General features: G+C 58.6%; 1 protein-coding gene across 1 annotated transcript in view; it reads right to left on the bottom strand.

Moving 5' to 3' along the window:
- SND1 (staphylococcal nuclease and tudor domain containing 1) overlaps nucleotides 1–14,502 on the bottom strand; it is a 104,019-nt gene that overhangs the window by 48,475 nt on the left and 41,042 nt on the right. Inside the window, exon 11 of the mRNA XM_030472073.2 lies at nucleotides 8,377–8,466. Coding sequence (XP_030327933.1) covers nucleotides 8,377–8,466 — 90 coding nt within the window. The remainder of the gene's footprint in view (nucleotides 1–8,376; nucleotides 8,467–14,502) is intronic.

Raw genomic sequence — 14,502 nt, 5'->3', positions numbered from 1 at the left:
AGTGGTGGCCTTGGCACTGCTGGGAATGGCTGGACTGGATGATCTTAAACTCTTTTCCAACCCAGTTGATTCCATGATTCCATGATTCTATGTGCCATGCTCCCGTACGCAGGGTCCTGGCGCAGAGCAGAGGGTGAGGGCATCAGCTACAAGTGAAGTTAAGAAATGCCCAAGGGAGGATGGTCCTGGACAGCAGGTCCTGCATCCCTGCGTGCTCTGCATGTCGAGCTCCAACTCCTGGCAGGGTGAGGGGATGCAGGAGGTGCAGCGGGGTCTGCAGGACCCAAGGGAAAAGATCCAGCACCATGTTTGCTCTCCGGCCTGGGAATTTCCTTCCTGAGGGCTGCATGTGCTGGCTCAGCCCCACCTCACCCTGCGTCCCGCCACAGGAAGGGTTGAGTTGTTGGGAATAGCATGCGGGAGCCAGCTTGGTTTGCTTCCAGCTTCACTGAGCCCTTCACTGAGCCCTTCCCCCACATCCCCTCATCCAAGTCCCTCCTCAAAAGCATGGCAAGAGCCCGGGATGTGGTGCCGGGAATGCTCCAAGCCACCAGGCTGCAAGGAACGGAGCCTGCAGAGCCTCAACCACTGCCCCAAATGGAGCCTGCAGCAGCAGCGGGGCCCAGCGCTGCTTCCCATCGGATCCAGCAGCTCCGAGCCCTGCAGCCAAGCCCAGCCTGGCTGAGCCCAGCCCAGCGGGCAGCCCCGGGGTAGGACTGACCTTGCTGTGCCAGGCTGTGCCGGAGCTGCAGCCTGGAGCCACAGCCCGGCAATGGAAATGCCCGGCAGAGCCATTTGGGGAAGCATCAGGAGGAGGAAACCAGCTGCACGGAGAGGAAATGATCCCGAATTCCTGGTCATTGCACTCGGAACAACCACGTTTGCTCCCCGAGGAGCCATTCCAGCCGCTGCAGCACCCGGAGCGGAGCGTGCCGGCACGATTCCCCCCTCCCGCTCGCCTGCAGCTGCATGAAATGCTCATTCCAAGCAGAACACAGGCGGGAGAAGATCCTTCCCAGGTTGAGCACTGGGGAGCAGCCAGCTCCCGGGAAGACTTGAAACAGGAATACCCTCCCCAGCTTCACACACTGCAGAGCCCTGAAGCTTGGGAACGGCGCATGGCAAAGCATTCCCGACTCATGGAGCTCAGCAAGGACAAGTGCAAGGTCCTGCACATGGGTTGGGGCAATCCCCAGCACAGACACAGGCTGGGGGAGATGGGATGGAGCAGCCTGAGGAGAAGGACTTGGGGTGTTGGGTGAGGAGAAGCTCCCCATGACTCGGCTTCAGTGTGTGCTTGAGCCCAGAACCTCCCCGTGTGCTGGGCTGCACCCCCAGAGCGTGAGCAGCAGGTCAGGGAGGGGATCCTGCCCCTCTGCTGTGCTCTGGGGAGACCCCCCCTGCAGTCCTGATCCAGCTCTGGGGCAGCAGCACCAGATGGACGTGGAGCTGCTGGAGCGAGGCCAGAGGAGGCCCCGGAGCTGCTGCGAGGGCTGGAGCAGCTCTGCTCTGGAGCCAGGCTGAGAGAGCTGGGCTGGGGCAGCCTGGAGAAGAGAAGGCTCCTGAAGGGGACACCTTAGAGCAGCTCCAGTGCCTAAAGGGGCTCCAGGAAAGCTGGAGAGCGGCTTTGGCCAAGGGATGGAGGGACAGGCCAAGGGGAATGGCTTTAACCTGCCAGAGGGGAGATTGAGATGAGCTCTGAGGCAGAAGCTCTTCCCTGTGAGGGTGCTGAGGCGCTGGCACAGGGTGCCCAGAGAAGCTGTGGCTGCCCCATCCCTGGCAGTGTTCAAGGCCAGGTTGGACACAGGGGCTTGGAGCAACCTGCTCTAGTGGAAGGTGTCCCTGCGCGGGGCAGGGGGTGGAGCTGGAGGAGCTTTAAGGTCCCTTCAACCCAAACCACTCCCTGGTTCCATGCTCCCTCCCAGCTGCATTGCTCTGCAGAAAGTGAGATTGTCCATAAACCCCCAGCTGTGCCGTGCCTGTTCCAGTCCATGCTCAGCTGTGCAGCTCTCCCTGACTCTGCAGCTGCCAGTAACACGCAGTGAGAAACTGCCCAACAGTGCAAAAATGAGCCAAAGTCTGTGCAAATCCGCAGAACTCCACAGAACCCTCCCCTCTGTGGAGACAGGGATGATGCTCCAGGGGAAATGCCTCCTCCAGGCCCGGTCTCTGGCCTGCCGGCGCTGCTGGCACTGGGCAACCCCAGCATGAGCATCCTGGGAAGCATCCCAGTGCCTCCGAGCGACACTGTCTGCCTGGACACGGCGGCTGCGTTGGGAAGCTGCAGGGAAGCCCCAGCTCACGCTCCCAGCTCTGCTGAGGGCCGGGTTTGTGCTCACGGGCTCCTCTGGATGAGATGTTTGATCAGTTCAGCCTCAGCCTTCCCTTTGATGAGGCTCCAGCCCCGAGCTGCACCACCAACAAATCCCAGGCATTAAAACTAAGCCAGAGCTTTGCAGATAAATCAGTGCATGAGCCGGGATGGAGGGTGAGGAAAGGCCACACTCCTCCTCCCATCCCTTGGCACCAGCCATGCTCAATCCACCCATCTCCAGTGATCAACCTCCCCGTCGATCTGTGTTAGCCACGCACAGCATAGCTGCACCCCCTGACAACACAGGGACTGGCTACAGCACACACAGGGGACACCATGTGGCATCAGTCCTTGCGCCATGGGAGTACCATGTCCCTCTGTGCCAGCCTGGACACAAGAGCCACTTGGCTGCAGCAGGAGTAGGATGCTCACCAATGTGGTCCCTGCCATGTGGTCTCTAGCACCATGGTCCCAAGGATGTGGTCTCCAGCATATGGTCCGCAGCATCATAGTCCCAATGATATGGTCCCCAGCATCATGTTCCCAACAATGTCGTCCCCAGCATCAAGGTCCCAATGATGTGGTCCCCAGCATCATGGTCCCAATGATGTGGTCCCCAGCATCATGGTCCCCAGCACATGGTCCCCAGCATCAAGGTCCCAATGATGTGGTCCCCAGCATCATGGTCCCAATGATGTGGTCCCCAGCATCATGGTTCCCAGCATCACCATCCCAATGACATGGCACCCTGCTGCACTGCAGAGCCCCACATCCATACCGGAGCAGGATGTGAGCAGTATGTGAGCAGCAGGATGTGAGGCTCCCATGGGTGCTTGGGCACCCTGGGATGAGCCATCCCTTCATCCACCTGCTGCAGAGCAGCCTCTAAGGACGATACTGAATCGCTTCCGCGCACAAGGAATATTTATCCCTGAGTTCTTGTGCCGTCTCCCTCCATCCGAGTGATTAATCCCCCCCAGCTAATGAGGGAAAGGGCCTCGAGCACCCATTCAGACCCGACTCAATTGCCCGCACGATGGGTGTCATTAATAAAAGCTGCTTAACGGTGGTGCCTGCCCGGCGCGGGATCGATGCGCAGCATCCGTGTGGAGCCCAGGGATTGATTCCACCACAGGAATCAAATCCATAGCGGGGCTCATCCCGAGCCAGCGGGCAAATTCCACTGCTCCAGGTCACCGGGAGGGTGCAGTTCCCATGCAGGGAGCACAGGGAAGGAGACTGCTGCCTCTCACCACAGCAATCCCTGCAGGCACATCCTGGTCCCTGTACCCCTGCTCCCCCCCAGTGCCCACAGACACCCCCAAAAGCAGCCGTGGCAAAGCCCATCCCACTGCTCCAGGCTCCTGCTGCTCACCCAGTGACGGGATCAGGCACCAGTGAGGGCTTCCCAGCCAGATATACTGGGAGAGCAACACAGAGCAGTAAGATTGAGTCATTCCCAGTTAATTCCATCTGCCTGGAGCTGGTAGAGGTGGTGATGACCCTCCAAAATGGAGAGGAGATGGGATCACGGGATTTCCTGCCATCCCATTGTGTCAAGACAGTGCTTTTGGAGGTGTGTGACCCCGAACACGGTCCCTGCTGCTGTCACAGTGTTCCTGCCTGCACCGGGATGGCACAGTGCCTGCGGCACAGCCGGAGCACACCGGGAAGCATCGGGATGAGGACAAGAGGGCAGCTGAGGACAAGGCGGCTCGTTGCAGCCAGAGGACTTTTGTCCTTGCTGCCAACATGTCCCCCCCATGCTGGGACCGGAGCAGCCAGGGCTGGGCAGGGGGTGCCCGGGCTGCTGGAGGCAGGTCCTGCTGCCCGGGGTGGGTGCTGCCGCCCTTGGGATGGGGTGGGATGGGTGGGATGGGGTGAGGTGGGATGGGGGGGGGACCATCCGGCTCCACAATTCCTAAAGTGCAGCTCCCTCTAGTGTCACACCAGCCCTCCAGAGCTGCCACCGGGCACCCACCAGGCAAGGTCACCGCTGTGCAGGGACAGTGCCCATGAGGAGGGTCCCGCAGCACAGGGACAGCACCCACAAGGAGGGTCCCCACCACGCACAAGCAGTACCCTTGAAGAGGGTCCCCAGGGTGCAGGGACAGCACCCACGGGGAGGGTCTCACTACACAGGGACCACAAGGTAATGTCGTCACTGTGCAAGGACAGCACCCACAAGCAGGGTCCCCATAGCATAGCGATAGCACCCACTAGGTAAGGTCACTGCTGTGCAAGGACAGCACGAACAAGGAGGGTCCCACCATGCAGGGACAGCACCCATGAGGTGCAGGCAGCTCTGGGAGCAGGCAGCCCTGGGTGCAGGCAGCCCTGGGAGCAGGCAGCTCTGGGTGCAGGCAGCTCTGGGAGCAGGCAGCCCTGGGTGCAGGCAGCCCTGGGAGCAGGCAGCCCTGGGTGCAGGCAGCCCTGGGTGCAGGCAGCTCTGGGTGCAGGCAGCCCTGGGTGCAGGCAGCCCTGGGAGCAGGCAGCTCTGGGTGCAGGCAGCCCTGGGTGCAGGCAGCTCTGGGTGCAGGCAGCCCTGGGTGCAGGCAGCCCTGGGTGCAGGCAGCTCTGGGTGCAGGCAGCCCTGGGTGCAGGCATTGGGCCCACCCAGCCAAGCCAAGCAGACACAACACTTGCAGCTGAGGGAGCAGCTGATGAAGCAGCAGCAGTGAGACCGAACCCTCCTCCTGGCCTAATTCTTCCCAATATTCCATTCATCAATGGCGCTGCGCGGGGCGGCTGCCAGCGGAGATCCCGCCGGGAGCGGCTCACGCCACCCGGCCCTGCCAGCTCTGCCCGGCAAACAGCGGCAGTGGGAAGGCAGGAGGTGGCTCCGAGTCGGGTCCCTCCTGTTCCACAGGGGACAGACCCCAAACCTCAAGTCCCACATCCAGCACTCCTTGGGCGTACAGCACCCATCACCCATGATATCCATGGGGAAGGACATGGAGCTGTTGGAGCGAGGCCAGAGGAGGCCACGAGGATGATCAGGGGCTGGAGCAGCTCCCGTATGGAGACAGGCTGAGAACATTGGGGCTGTTCAGCCTGGAGAAGAGAAGCTGCGTGGAGACGTCAGAGCAGCCTCCAGTGTCTGAAGGGGGCTACAAGGATGCAGGAGAGGGACTCTGCATTGGGGACTGGAGCGATAGGACAAGGGGTGATGGGTCCAAACTGAAACAAGGAAGATCTAGGTTGGATAAGGCAGAAGCTCTTCCCTGTGAGGGTGCTGAGGCGCTGGCACAGGGTGCCCAGAGAAGCTGTGGCTGCCCCATCCCTGGCAGTGTTCAAAGCCAGGTTGGACACAGGGGCTTGGAGCAACCTGCTCTAGTGGAAGGTGTCCCTGCCCGTGGCAGGGGTTGGAGCTGGAGGAGTTTTAAGGTCCCTTCCAACCCAAACCAGGCTGGGGTTCCATGATTCTAAGAGGGGAGGAGAACGGGGCCAGAAGGGGCTTGGTGGTGGGGCAGCGGCTCAAGGGGCCACCACAACAGACAGGGCACCCCAGAATAGGCAGGGCACCCTGGAACAGGCAGCATTCCGTAGGGCAGGAAAGGCTCCCCAGAACAGGCAGGGCACCCTGGGGCACCTCTGTAACCACGCAGGGTACGGGAGCCGTGCTGACACCACAGGCAGCATTGCACATGGGTGCAGCCACCCCGTTTGATCTCCCGCACACAGGCAGCTCCCCGAAGCTGCTGGGGTGGGCTCTGAAAGTCTATTCCACAAAAAGGGGGTGGGACAAGAGGGATTTAGGGATTCTTGCCGCAAAGCTCGCTGCTGCCAGCGCGCCGGGAGCCGGCAAGGGCGAGCCACCCCGCGCAAGGCTGTCGCTTCACATCAGAGCGCGCTGCCAACCTCGAGGGGTTGGTTTGATCATTAATGGGAAGGATGATTCCTTTTTCTCCTCGTCCCTTTCCCCCATCAAATTAATCTGAAGTGAAAAACGTGGAGCTGACAAAGGAAATATTTAAAAAGCAAACGAGGAGACATCAAAGGCTCTCAAAGCTGCCGGATGAGCCGCGGCGGGAGCCTGGAGCGTGCCCTGGCAAGGTTATGGGGGGCTTTGGAAAGGGAACAGGCAGCACCTGCAGCCAAAAGGCTGTTTTGGTTCCGTTTCTGGGGGTCACTGGCTCCCCACCATGCTTTGGGCATGGGGACAGTGGCAGTTGGCTGCTGTCCCCCTTCCCTCCTCTGGTGATCCAATGCGGTGCTGCCTGCTCCTGCCTGTCCCTCATCCCGCATCCTCACTGCTCCATGGAGCAGCATCACACTGAATGCCCAGGAGGAAGGCAGGACCCTCGTCCTCCTCCCAAGCACAGCAGCCTGTGATGTGCCCTTGAGTGACATTGCCTAGTGGAAGGTGTCCCTGCCCATAGTGGGGAGTTGGAACTGGATGATCTTAAGGTCCTTTCCAACCCAAACCATTCCATGATTCTATATCTGGATGCAGTCATGGGGACATGGGGGATGCAGAGAGGAGCCACCAGCCTTGGGGACTGTGGGTGCCCCACATAGGGGTGGCTCCCCAGTACCATGGGGGCATGGGATCTGTGCAGACAGCACCATGAGCACCAAGGGGTCATCCCTATCCCAGGCTCCAGCCAGGCATCGCCCTCACAAGGGTGAATGCAAAGAGGTTTCGGGAGGAAAAGGGTGATTTTGAGCAACAACCAAGTGGCGCAGAGGGACAGCGGATGGAGGAGAACCAGCACTGGGGTGGCTGGCAGCACTCAGACTGGGACCATGCTGGGGTGCATCCAGCACAGAGCCAGGATTCCCCCCCAGAACAACTGAGTTCCCATTCCAGAGACCAGAACTCTCTTCACAAGCGCCAGCAACATCCTTGGAAAAGGAGCTGGGCGTGCAGATTGATGGAGCTGAACACGAGCAGCTTGTGCCCAGGCAGCCGAGAGGCCACCAGCATCCTGGCCTGGCTCAGCACCAGTGTGGCAGCAGGGCCAGGGCAGGGACTGTCCCCCTGCACTGGGCACTGGTGAGGCTGCACCTCGAATCCTGTGTCAGTTCTGGGCCCCTCACTGCAAGAGAGACATTGAGGTCAAGGAGCGGGGCCAGAGAAGGGCACCGGAGCTGGTGCAGGGCCTGGAGCACAAGTGTGATGAGGAACGGCTGAGGGACCTGGGGGGGTTTAGTCTGGAGAAGAGAAGGCTCAGGGGGGACCTTCTCGCTCTCTGCAACTGCCTGACAGGAGGATGGAGCCAGGAGGGGGCTGGTCTCTGCTCCCAAGGAACAAGGGATGGGACAAGAGGAAACGGCCTCAAGCTGCCCCAGGGCAGGTTTAGATGGAGCTGAGGAACAATTCCTTCCCCAGAGGGTGCTCAGGCATTGGAACAGGCTGCCCAGGGCAGGGCTGGAGTCACCGGCCCTGCAAGTGTTCACACCCCGTGTAGCCGAGGCCTCAGTGCCGTGGGTTAGTGGTGGCCTTGGCACTGCTGGGAATGGTTGGACCGGATGGGCTGAGAGGTCTTTTCCAACCTCATTGATTCTATGACTCTCTGATCCTCACAGCCACTTCTCACTGCACCAAGTGACAGACTTCCCATTAGGAAAGTCTCGGGAGCTGCTATGTTTTTCCTTTTTCCTTTTTTGTTAATACAGAAGCAGGGCTCTGCAATGGGAAGATGCAATTAGGCATGGAAATGGTCCTCAATGAGCAGCAGCGAGCAGCCTCACCACCGAGCAAATTGATTTCATTTGACCATTTTATGAGCATTTGAGAATTGCATCCTGAGCATGTGCTTCAGTCCTGAAGTGCACATTATAGTCTTCATCCCCCTGAATTACTCTGAACCAGCCCAGGAAAAATACATCCAGGAAAAACAAAGGGAAATGTGAACGACGCAGGGACGCGGCATTCCTGGGAAGTGGGTGCAGGTGAAAGGGAGAACGTAAACCCCCAAGGAGGCAGCTCAAGGGGTGCTCCAGCTTTGGGTGCACCACATAATTCCCTGTTGAGAGCCCCTGGATCAGCACCAGCACCGGCAGCACCAACCCCTCACTAGCACCCGCCTGCGCCACCAGCCTCATCCCTTCCGTACCTTCTTCCCAATGAGCTTCTTCCGCAGGAATTCCCGGGCTTCAAACATGTAGGGAATGTCGTAGAGCGGCCTCAGCTTCCTGTTCTTGTCCTGTATTGGGGGACAGAGAGAGGGCACAGGTCAGGGGAGCCCCCCTAAAACCACCCTGGGATGAGCATCACTTTCGGGATGCAGCCTGGACACCCCAAAAGTGATGCACCCAGCACCCACCACCTGCTCCCATGGGTTCCATCCTGCTCCTGCACCCCAAGGTGGGCTCCCTGAGCACCACCGCAGCTTTGGCTTCACCAAAACCCCAAGGGGACCATGAGGACATGCCGGTCGCTTCGTGGTTCCATGCTGAGCATCTCCAACGCGAAGCATCGCGGGAAGGGATGGAGGGGAATTTGGGATGGGGGAGACATCCAGGCTCCCTCCAATGAGCCAACAACCCCCGCCAAGCACCCCATCTCCTCTCACCAGCCCTGCTCACCCCATGCCAGGCAGCTCAGCACCAGATCCCCTGCACTACCCGGGAATCTCCACTCGCTGAGGGAAGCATCCCAAGGTCTCGCATTCCCAAAACATGGCACAAGGAACCCTCTCCCTGCACCCAGTGTCCACTGGAAAATGAAGCTCCCAGAGCTCTGTAACTAAGAGCTGTGAGAACCAGGTACACGGGCTCTGCTCACACAGGCTCCTGCATGGAAGTTGTTCATTGTCCATCAGTGATTAAGAGCAGGATGAGACCCAGGGAAGGGAACTCGCTGCCCATCAGCTGCTCTTGCAGCGATAAAATCCCTTCAAAGGCTGAGCACAAGGGGAGTTTTCCAGTGGAAAGAGCAGCAGGGATTTGGGAATGGGAAGGGTTCAAGCTGCAGTACATGGCTGCACCCACACCAGCTCCATAGGAAGTCTTGTGGAGCAGGATTGGCACCAGTGAGCCCAGTAAGTATGTAAGGTAATGTATCAGAGGTACCACCACCCCCAAGGGGCTTGTCTCCCATGAACCACCAGCACCCCTGGATGCAGCACACGGCATGATGGCATGAGGGACTTGGCTTTGAAAGGGATGCCAAGGGGCTGCCACTGCTCAGCATCATTCCCAGAGGGAGTGATGCAGTTTTGCCCGGCAGATCCAGCTCCCTTGCTGTGCTGGGCTGGGATTTGGACACACTTTGTGGCTGGCTGCACTGGCACCGTTGTGGTTATGGAGGTTTTGGGTCCATAACCACATGTAAGGGGAGGAGGGAAGGAGAAGCCAATTCAATGCAACTCAACAATACTCAACCTAACCCAACTCAACTCAATCCAATCCAATCCAATTCAATCCAACCCAACCCAACTCAACCCAACACAACCCAACACTACACAACCCAACCCAACCTAACTCAACCCAACCCAAGACAACACAACCCAACGCAGCACAACCCAACCCAACTCAACCCAATCCAATGCAGCACAACCCAACCCAGCTCAACCCAACCCAATGGAACACAACCCAACCCAACCCCGGCAGCTCCCCAGTCCCACTGCTGGAGGACAGCCCTTGGCACACCACCCTGGTCCCCAGCACAGTGCTGTGAGGCACAGCCCCCTGCACACAGAGCTAGGAGGGGAGGAATACACTGAAAAGAGGGAGATAAGGCAAAAGCAGCAGGAAATGAAAGAGAGGAATCAGATGGGAGAGGGAGGAAGCAGACAAAGCCACGCTGCCGGCGCTCCGCATTCTTCCATAATGAATGAGGCTTTGATAGAGTTTATTGTCCTTGACGCTGTTCCCAGCCTGCTCCTTGGAGCCGTTCCCTCCTCCTCCTGCATCACCACTCGCCCGGCACCGCAGCCCCTGCCAGCCCTGGCAATGGGAATGGGATGGATGCTGCAAGGGCATCCCCACACACAGCACCACGGAGGAGGCTCCATGAAACGGCTGAAACCCCCCTGCAGGGAGGGTAAGGGCAGGTCCCGAGCCTGGCAGGGTACGGGAATGGCAGGGATGGGATTTCTGCTGGAAAAGAGCTTTTCCACTTGCCAAGGACCAGCCCAATAGCAAAAGCTTCCTGGCATATACTGAGATGGGCTTGACGAGGCTGGCACGGAGCTGTGGTGGGCAGTGTGGGATGTGGTGCCAGCTAGCCAGCCCCAAAGCTGGATTTCCAGCAGGGGAAGAGCTTTCTCCTATAAAACAAAGCCCAGATGAGCACATGGGGATGGCGTGGCCAGAGGGAAACCCCAGCATGGGTGGCTGCCCTGCTCAGGAACATGAGGTTCCATAGGGAAGGCTCGTGACGCTGCCAGTTCCATGAAGCCCCGCGGTTGGGCTGTGCCTGGGCACGCTGCAGGATGATGCATTATTCCCACTGTTCCCCTCCCTGGCGAGGTGCTCGGGGATGGAGGCATCCCCATTATTGAGCTGGGGCCAGAAGAATTCCCAGCCCCGTGCCAGGGCTGGATTTGAGCCGTGGGATAAAGGCTGTGGCACTGGGAGCGGGGTCCAAGCGGGGCTGCCAGTTCCTCATGGAGCATCCCCACATGGATACGCACATCACCCATGGGGCACCCCCACAGCAGCACCCATGACCCCATCTGCAGCAGCAGAGCAGGGATAACTGAGTCCTCATTTCACACTCCAGTGCTGCAAGGCAGTGCCACAGAGACACAGCATTGCTTCACTGAACAACCACCACACTGAGCTGGAGAAGTAAAGCCAAGGGCATGAGACATGGGATGGGCTCAGCACAGAGCATGATGCTCCCCACCTTCATAGAATCTCAGACAAGTTTGTGTTGGAAGGGAGTTTAAAGCTCCTCCAGCTCCAACCCCTGCCCCGGGCAGGGACACCTTCCACTAGAGCAGGTTGCTCCAAGCCCCTGTGTCCAACCTGGCCTTGAACACTGCCAGGGATGGGGCAGCCACAGCTTCTCTGGGAAAAGTCTGTGCCAGCGCCTCAGCACCCTCACAGGGAAGAGCTTCTGCCTCAGAGCTCATCTCAGTCTCCCCTCTGGCAGCCAGGTTAAAGCCATTCCCCTTGGCCTGTCCCTCCATCCCTTGTCCAAAGCCCCTCTCCAGGTTTCCTGGAGCCCCTTTAGGCACTGGAGCTGCTCTAAGGTCTCCCCTTCAGGAGCCTTCTCTTCTCCAGGCTGCCCCAGCCCAGCTCTCTCAGCCTGGCTCCAGAGCAGAGCTGCTCCAGCCCTCGCAGCAGCTCCGGGGCCTCCTCTGGCCTCGCTCCAGCAGCTCCACGTCCCTCTTGTGCTGTTGCCCCCGAGCTGGATGTGGGGCAACAACAGCTCCCCAGCCCCATACAAGCAGCTCTGCACAAAGGACACCCACCTTGGTGCCCCACAGCAGGCCGCTCCCTGCTCTGCCTGCCAGGATCCCGGAGCATTCCCTGTTCCCAAGCGCCCAGGGTGGTTTCCCGGGGGCACACTGGCTTTGCTCCGCTCTCCCTCCCGTCCGTGGTGGGAGCTGGAGGAACCCGTGCGAGGAGCATCTCCCAACCTCAACAAGGTCACGTCGAAGCTTCAAGATAAATAACGCTGCTCTGCAGAGGCAAAGCCCTGTGCAAACACTAATTAATCCTCACTAACGAACTCCAAAGTTATTGCTTATTTAAGTGTCTATCTGGCACAGGCTGTTAAACCCCTAATCCTGTCCAGCACAGCGCCGGAGGCACAGGAACGGGGAGGACGGGAAGACCAGCAGAGCTCGGTGGTCCCGGTATCACCGTGCAGTGCCGGGGGCTCAGGTGCCAGCAGCGATACCAAAGAGCAGCTCAGGCAGCCTCTGCATGGCAGGGTATGGGAGATGCTCAGAGATGCTCCACCTTTGCTTTCCAAGCTCCCATGCGATGCACCATCCATCCCATCCGGTGCGGTGCAGCTCTGGGTGGGCTGGATGGGTGGGCTGGATGGTGCATCCCTTGGGAGCCTGGAAAGGAAAGTGGGAGCATCTCCATGAGCATCTCCCATACCCTCCTCATGCAGATGCTGCTGAGCTGCCCTTCTGGATGGGCTCCTCTGCTGCTGTTTCGCCAGGGATTTACCCGTGTAAAGGGATCCTTGTGTAAAACCCTGCAGCTGCATTAATGGGAAGAGAGGAATTGCCTGCCCTGGAAGCAGCACTCAAGTGCTTAAAAGCCTCTTCTCCGAGCACGGCAGCAGAATCACTCAAAAGCAAATATTTGCCTTAAAGAAACCGAGCAGTGACCTCGGAGCATCACAGGTCTGCATCCATGTGGGATCACCCCAAATAGGGGACCAGCAGCAGGGGAACCCCAGCGACAACATCCTCCCCACACCGGGACCCACGGCTGCACCACACTGATCCGGGAGGAGCCGCAGCCGATTCCTCACTGAAGCTGCATCGTAGTGATGCTGATGAAAAATGCAAAGGCTCCCACAATTCCCAACACAAGTAAAAGGCAATGGGCTGCGCCAGGAGTGGGATAATAGAAACATTTAAGTGTCCAATACATATCGCCCTTAACCACCGCCCTGTCAGCCACCATTAAATCCCACTTTGCAGGCCTGTAACAATGATGTTTCATGGCAGAGGGGAAGTGGCCCCGCAGATGGGCCTGGGAAGGCGTTCAAGAACTTGGGCACCCGTTGGAGGCTTTGCAAATAAACATTAAAAAGCAATCTAACAGCAAGGATGTTAACTACATCCCACGGCCGTCCAACACCCCCCAATCACAGCCACATTAAAAGATACAGCTTGTTTCAAACGGGCTCTTAAGCCATGAGCGTGGACCACAGCAGCACCGCTCCAAAGCACCTTCCCCATCGCCTTCGTGGGGCATCCTCCGCTGCAGCCAAGGGAAGGGGTGGCACAGCTCCATGGGGAGCTATGGATGCCGGCCCCAGCGTTCCCTGGCTCCGAAGGAGAGTCATCAGCCATTCAAGAGCTAATGAACAACAGCAAATTAGCCTCATTCAATTAAAGGTGCGCACTGAGGAAGTTGTTCTATCAGTGAGGAAGTCAATGCGTGGAGCTGCATCTTCAGAGAGCTGATGGAGAAGGGGAGGGGTAAACTGCTTATCCTCCCTCCTGGGATGTGGAGATAGGGATTAGAATCCTGAAATCAATGGGAATGTGCCTCTTCCTCACAGGTTGGCTGCAGATATGGCTTGGGGAAAGGAACCAGCTTTTTGTTTCAAGTGAAAAATGGGATGCCTCAAAAGCGGGTGCTGCTGCCATGGGGTGCTGGCAGCACCCCCCAACCTCTTCCTCATCCAGTAACCCCCACGTGGCTTTAAATTCCCAACAGGCCAAAGGAATTCCAGCTCTCCTGTCAAATTAACATCATTATGGCATCCAGCAGCCAATTAAAGTCTATTTTCGGCAGCCCGGATCTGCCGTGAAGGATTGCATCCTGCGTGGAGGAATTAACACCGAGAGCACTCTGTTCCCTGCTCCTGGGGGGTCCCGCTCCCAGCCCTATTCCCGAGGTGGATGATGATGGATGAGGGAACATTTGGAGCAGCTGGAAATGCTCCAAGATGGAGAAACAAAGCTCAGCATCACCTCCTGACACCCCACTGGCTCACAAAGCAGGGGGTGATGGCCTGAATCCCCCAGGGATGAGCTCCCAGCTCCCCATGTACAGGATTTTGGGGTCCCTTCCAAGAATCCCAGTGTGGAATGCTGTGGGCACCAGAACTCATGAGGGGACCCCAGAAGACCCAAAGCTCCGGGACCCACAGCCCGGCAGCACTGTGGGAGCTCATGTGGGCTAAGAAGCTGCACGGAGACCTCAGAGCAGCCTCCAGTGTCTGAAGGGGGCTACAAGGATGCTGGAGAGGGACCTTCATCAGGGACTGGAGTGATGGGACAAGGGGTGATGGGTTCAAACTGAAACAGGGGAAGGTCAGGTTGGATCTAAGGCAGAAGCTCTTCCCTGTGAGGGTGCTGAGGCGCTGGCACAGACTTTTCCCAGAGAAGCTGTGGCTGCCCCATCCCTGGCAGTGTTCAAGGCCAGGTTGGACACAGGGGCTTGGAGCAACCTGCTCTAGTGGAAGGTGTCCCTGCCCGTGGCAGGGGGTTGGAACTGGAGGAGCTTTAGGGTCCTTTCCAACCCAAACCATTCCCTGATTCTATGATTCCCTGCCAGCACAATTAGGGAAGCTCATTACTGCAAAGCAATTA

The sequence above is a fragment of the Strigops habroptila genome, chromosome 3 (assembly GCF_004027225.2).
Source record: "Strigops habroptila isolate Jane chromosome 3, bStrHab1.2.pri, whole genome shotgun sequence".
Taxonomy (NCBI): Eukaryota; Metazoa; Chordata; class Aves; order Psittaciformes; family Psittacidae; genus Strigops; species Strigops habroptila.
Note: the sequence above shows the minus strand (reverse complement) of the source record. Positions and strands in the feature narration are given on the sequence as shown.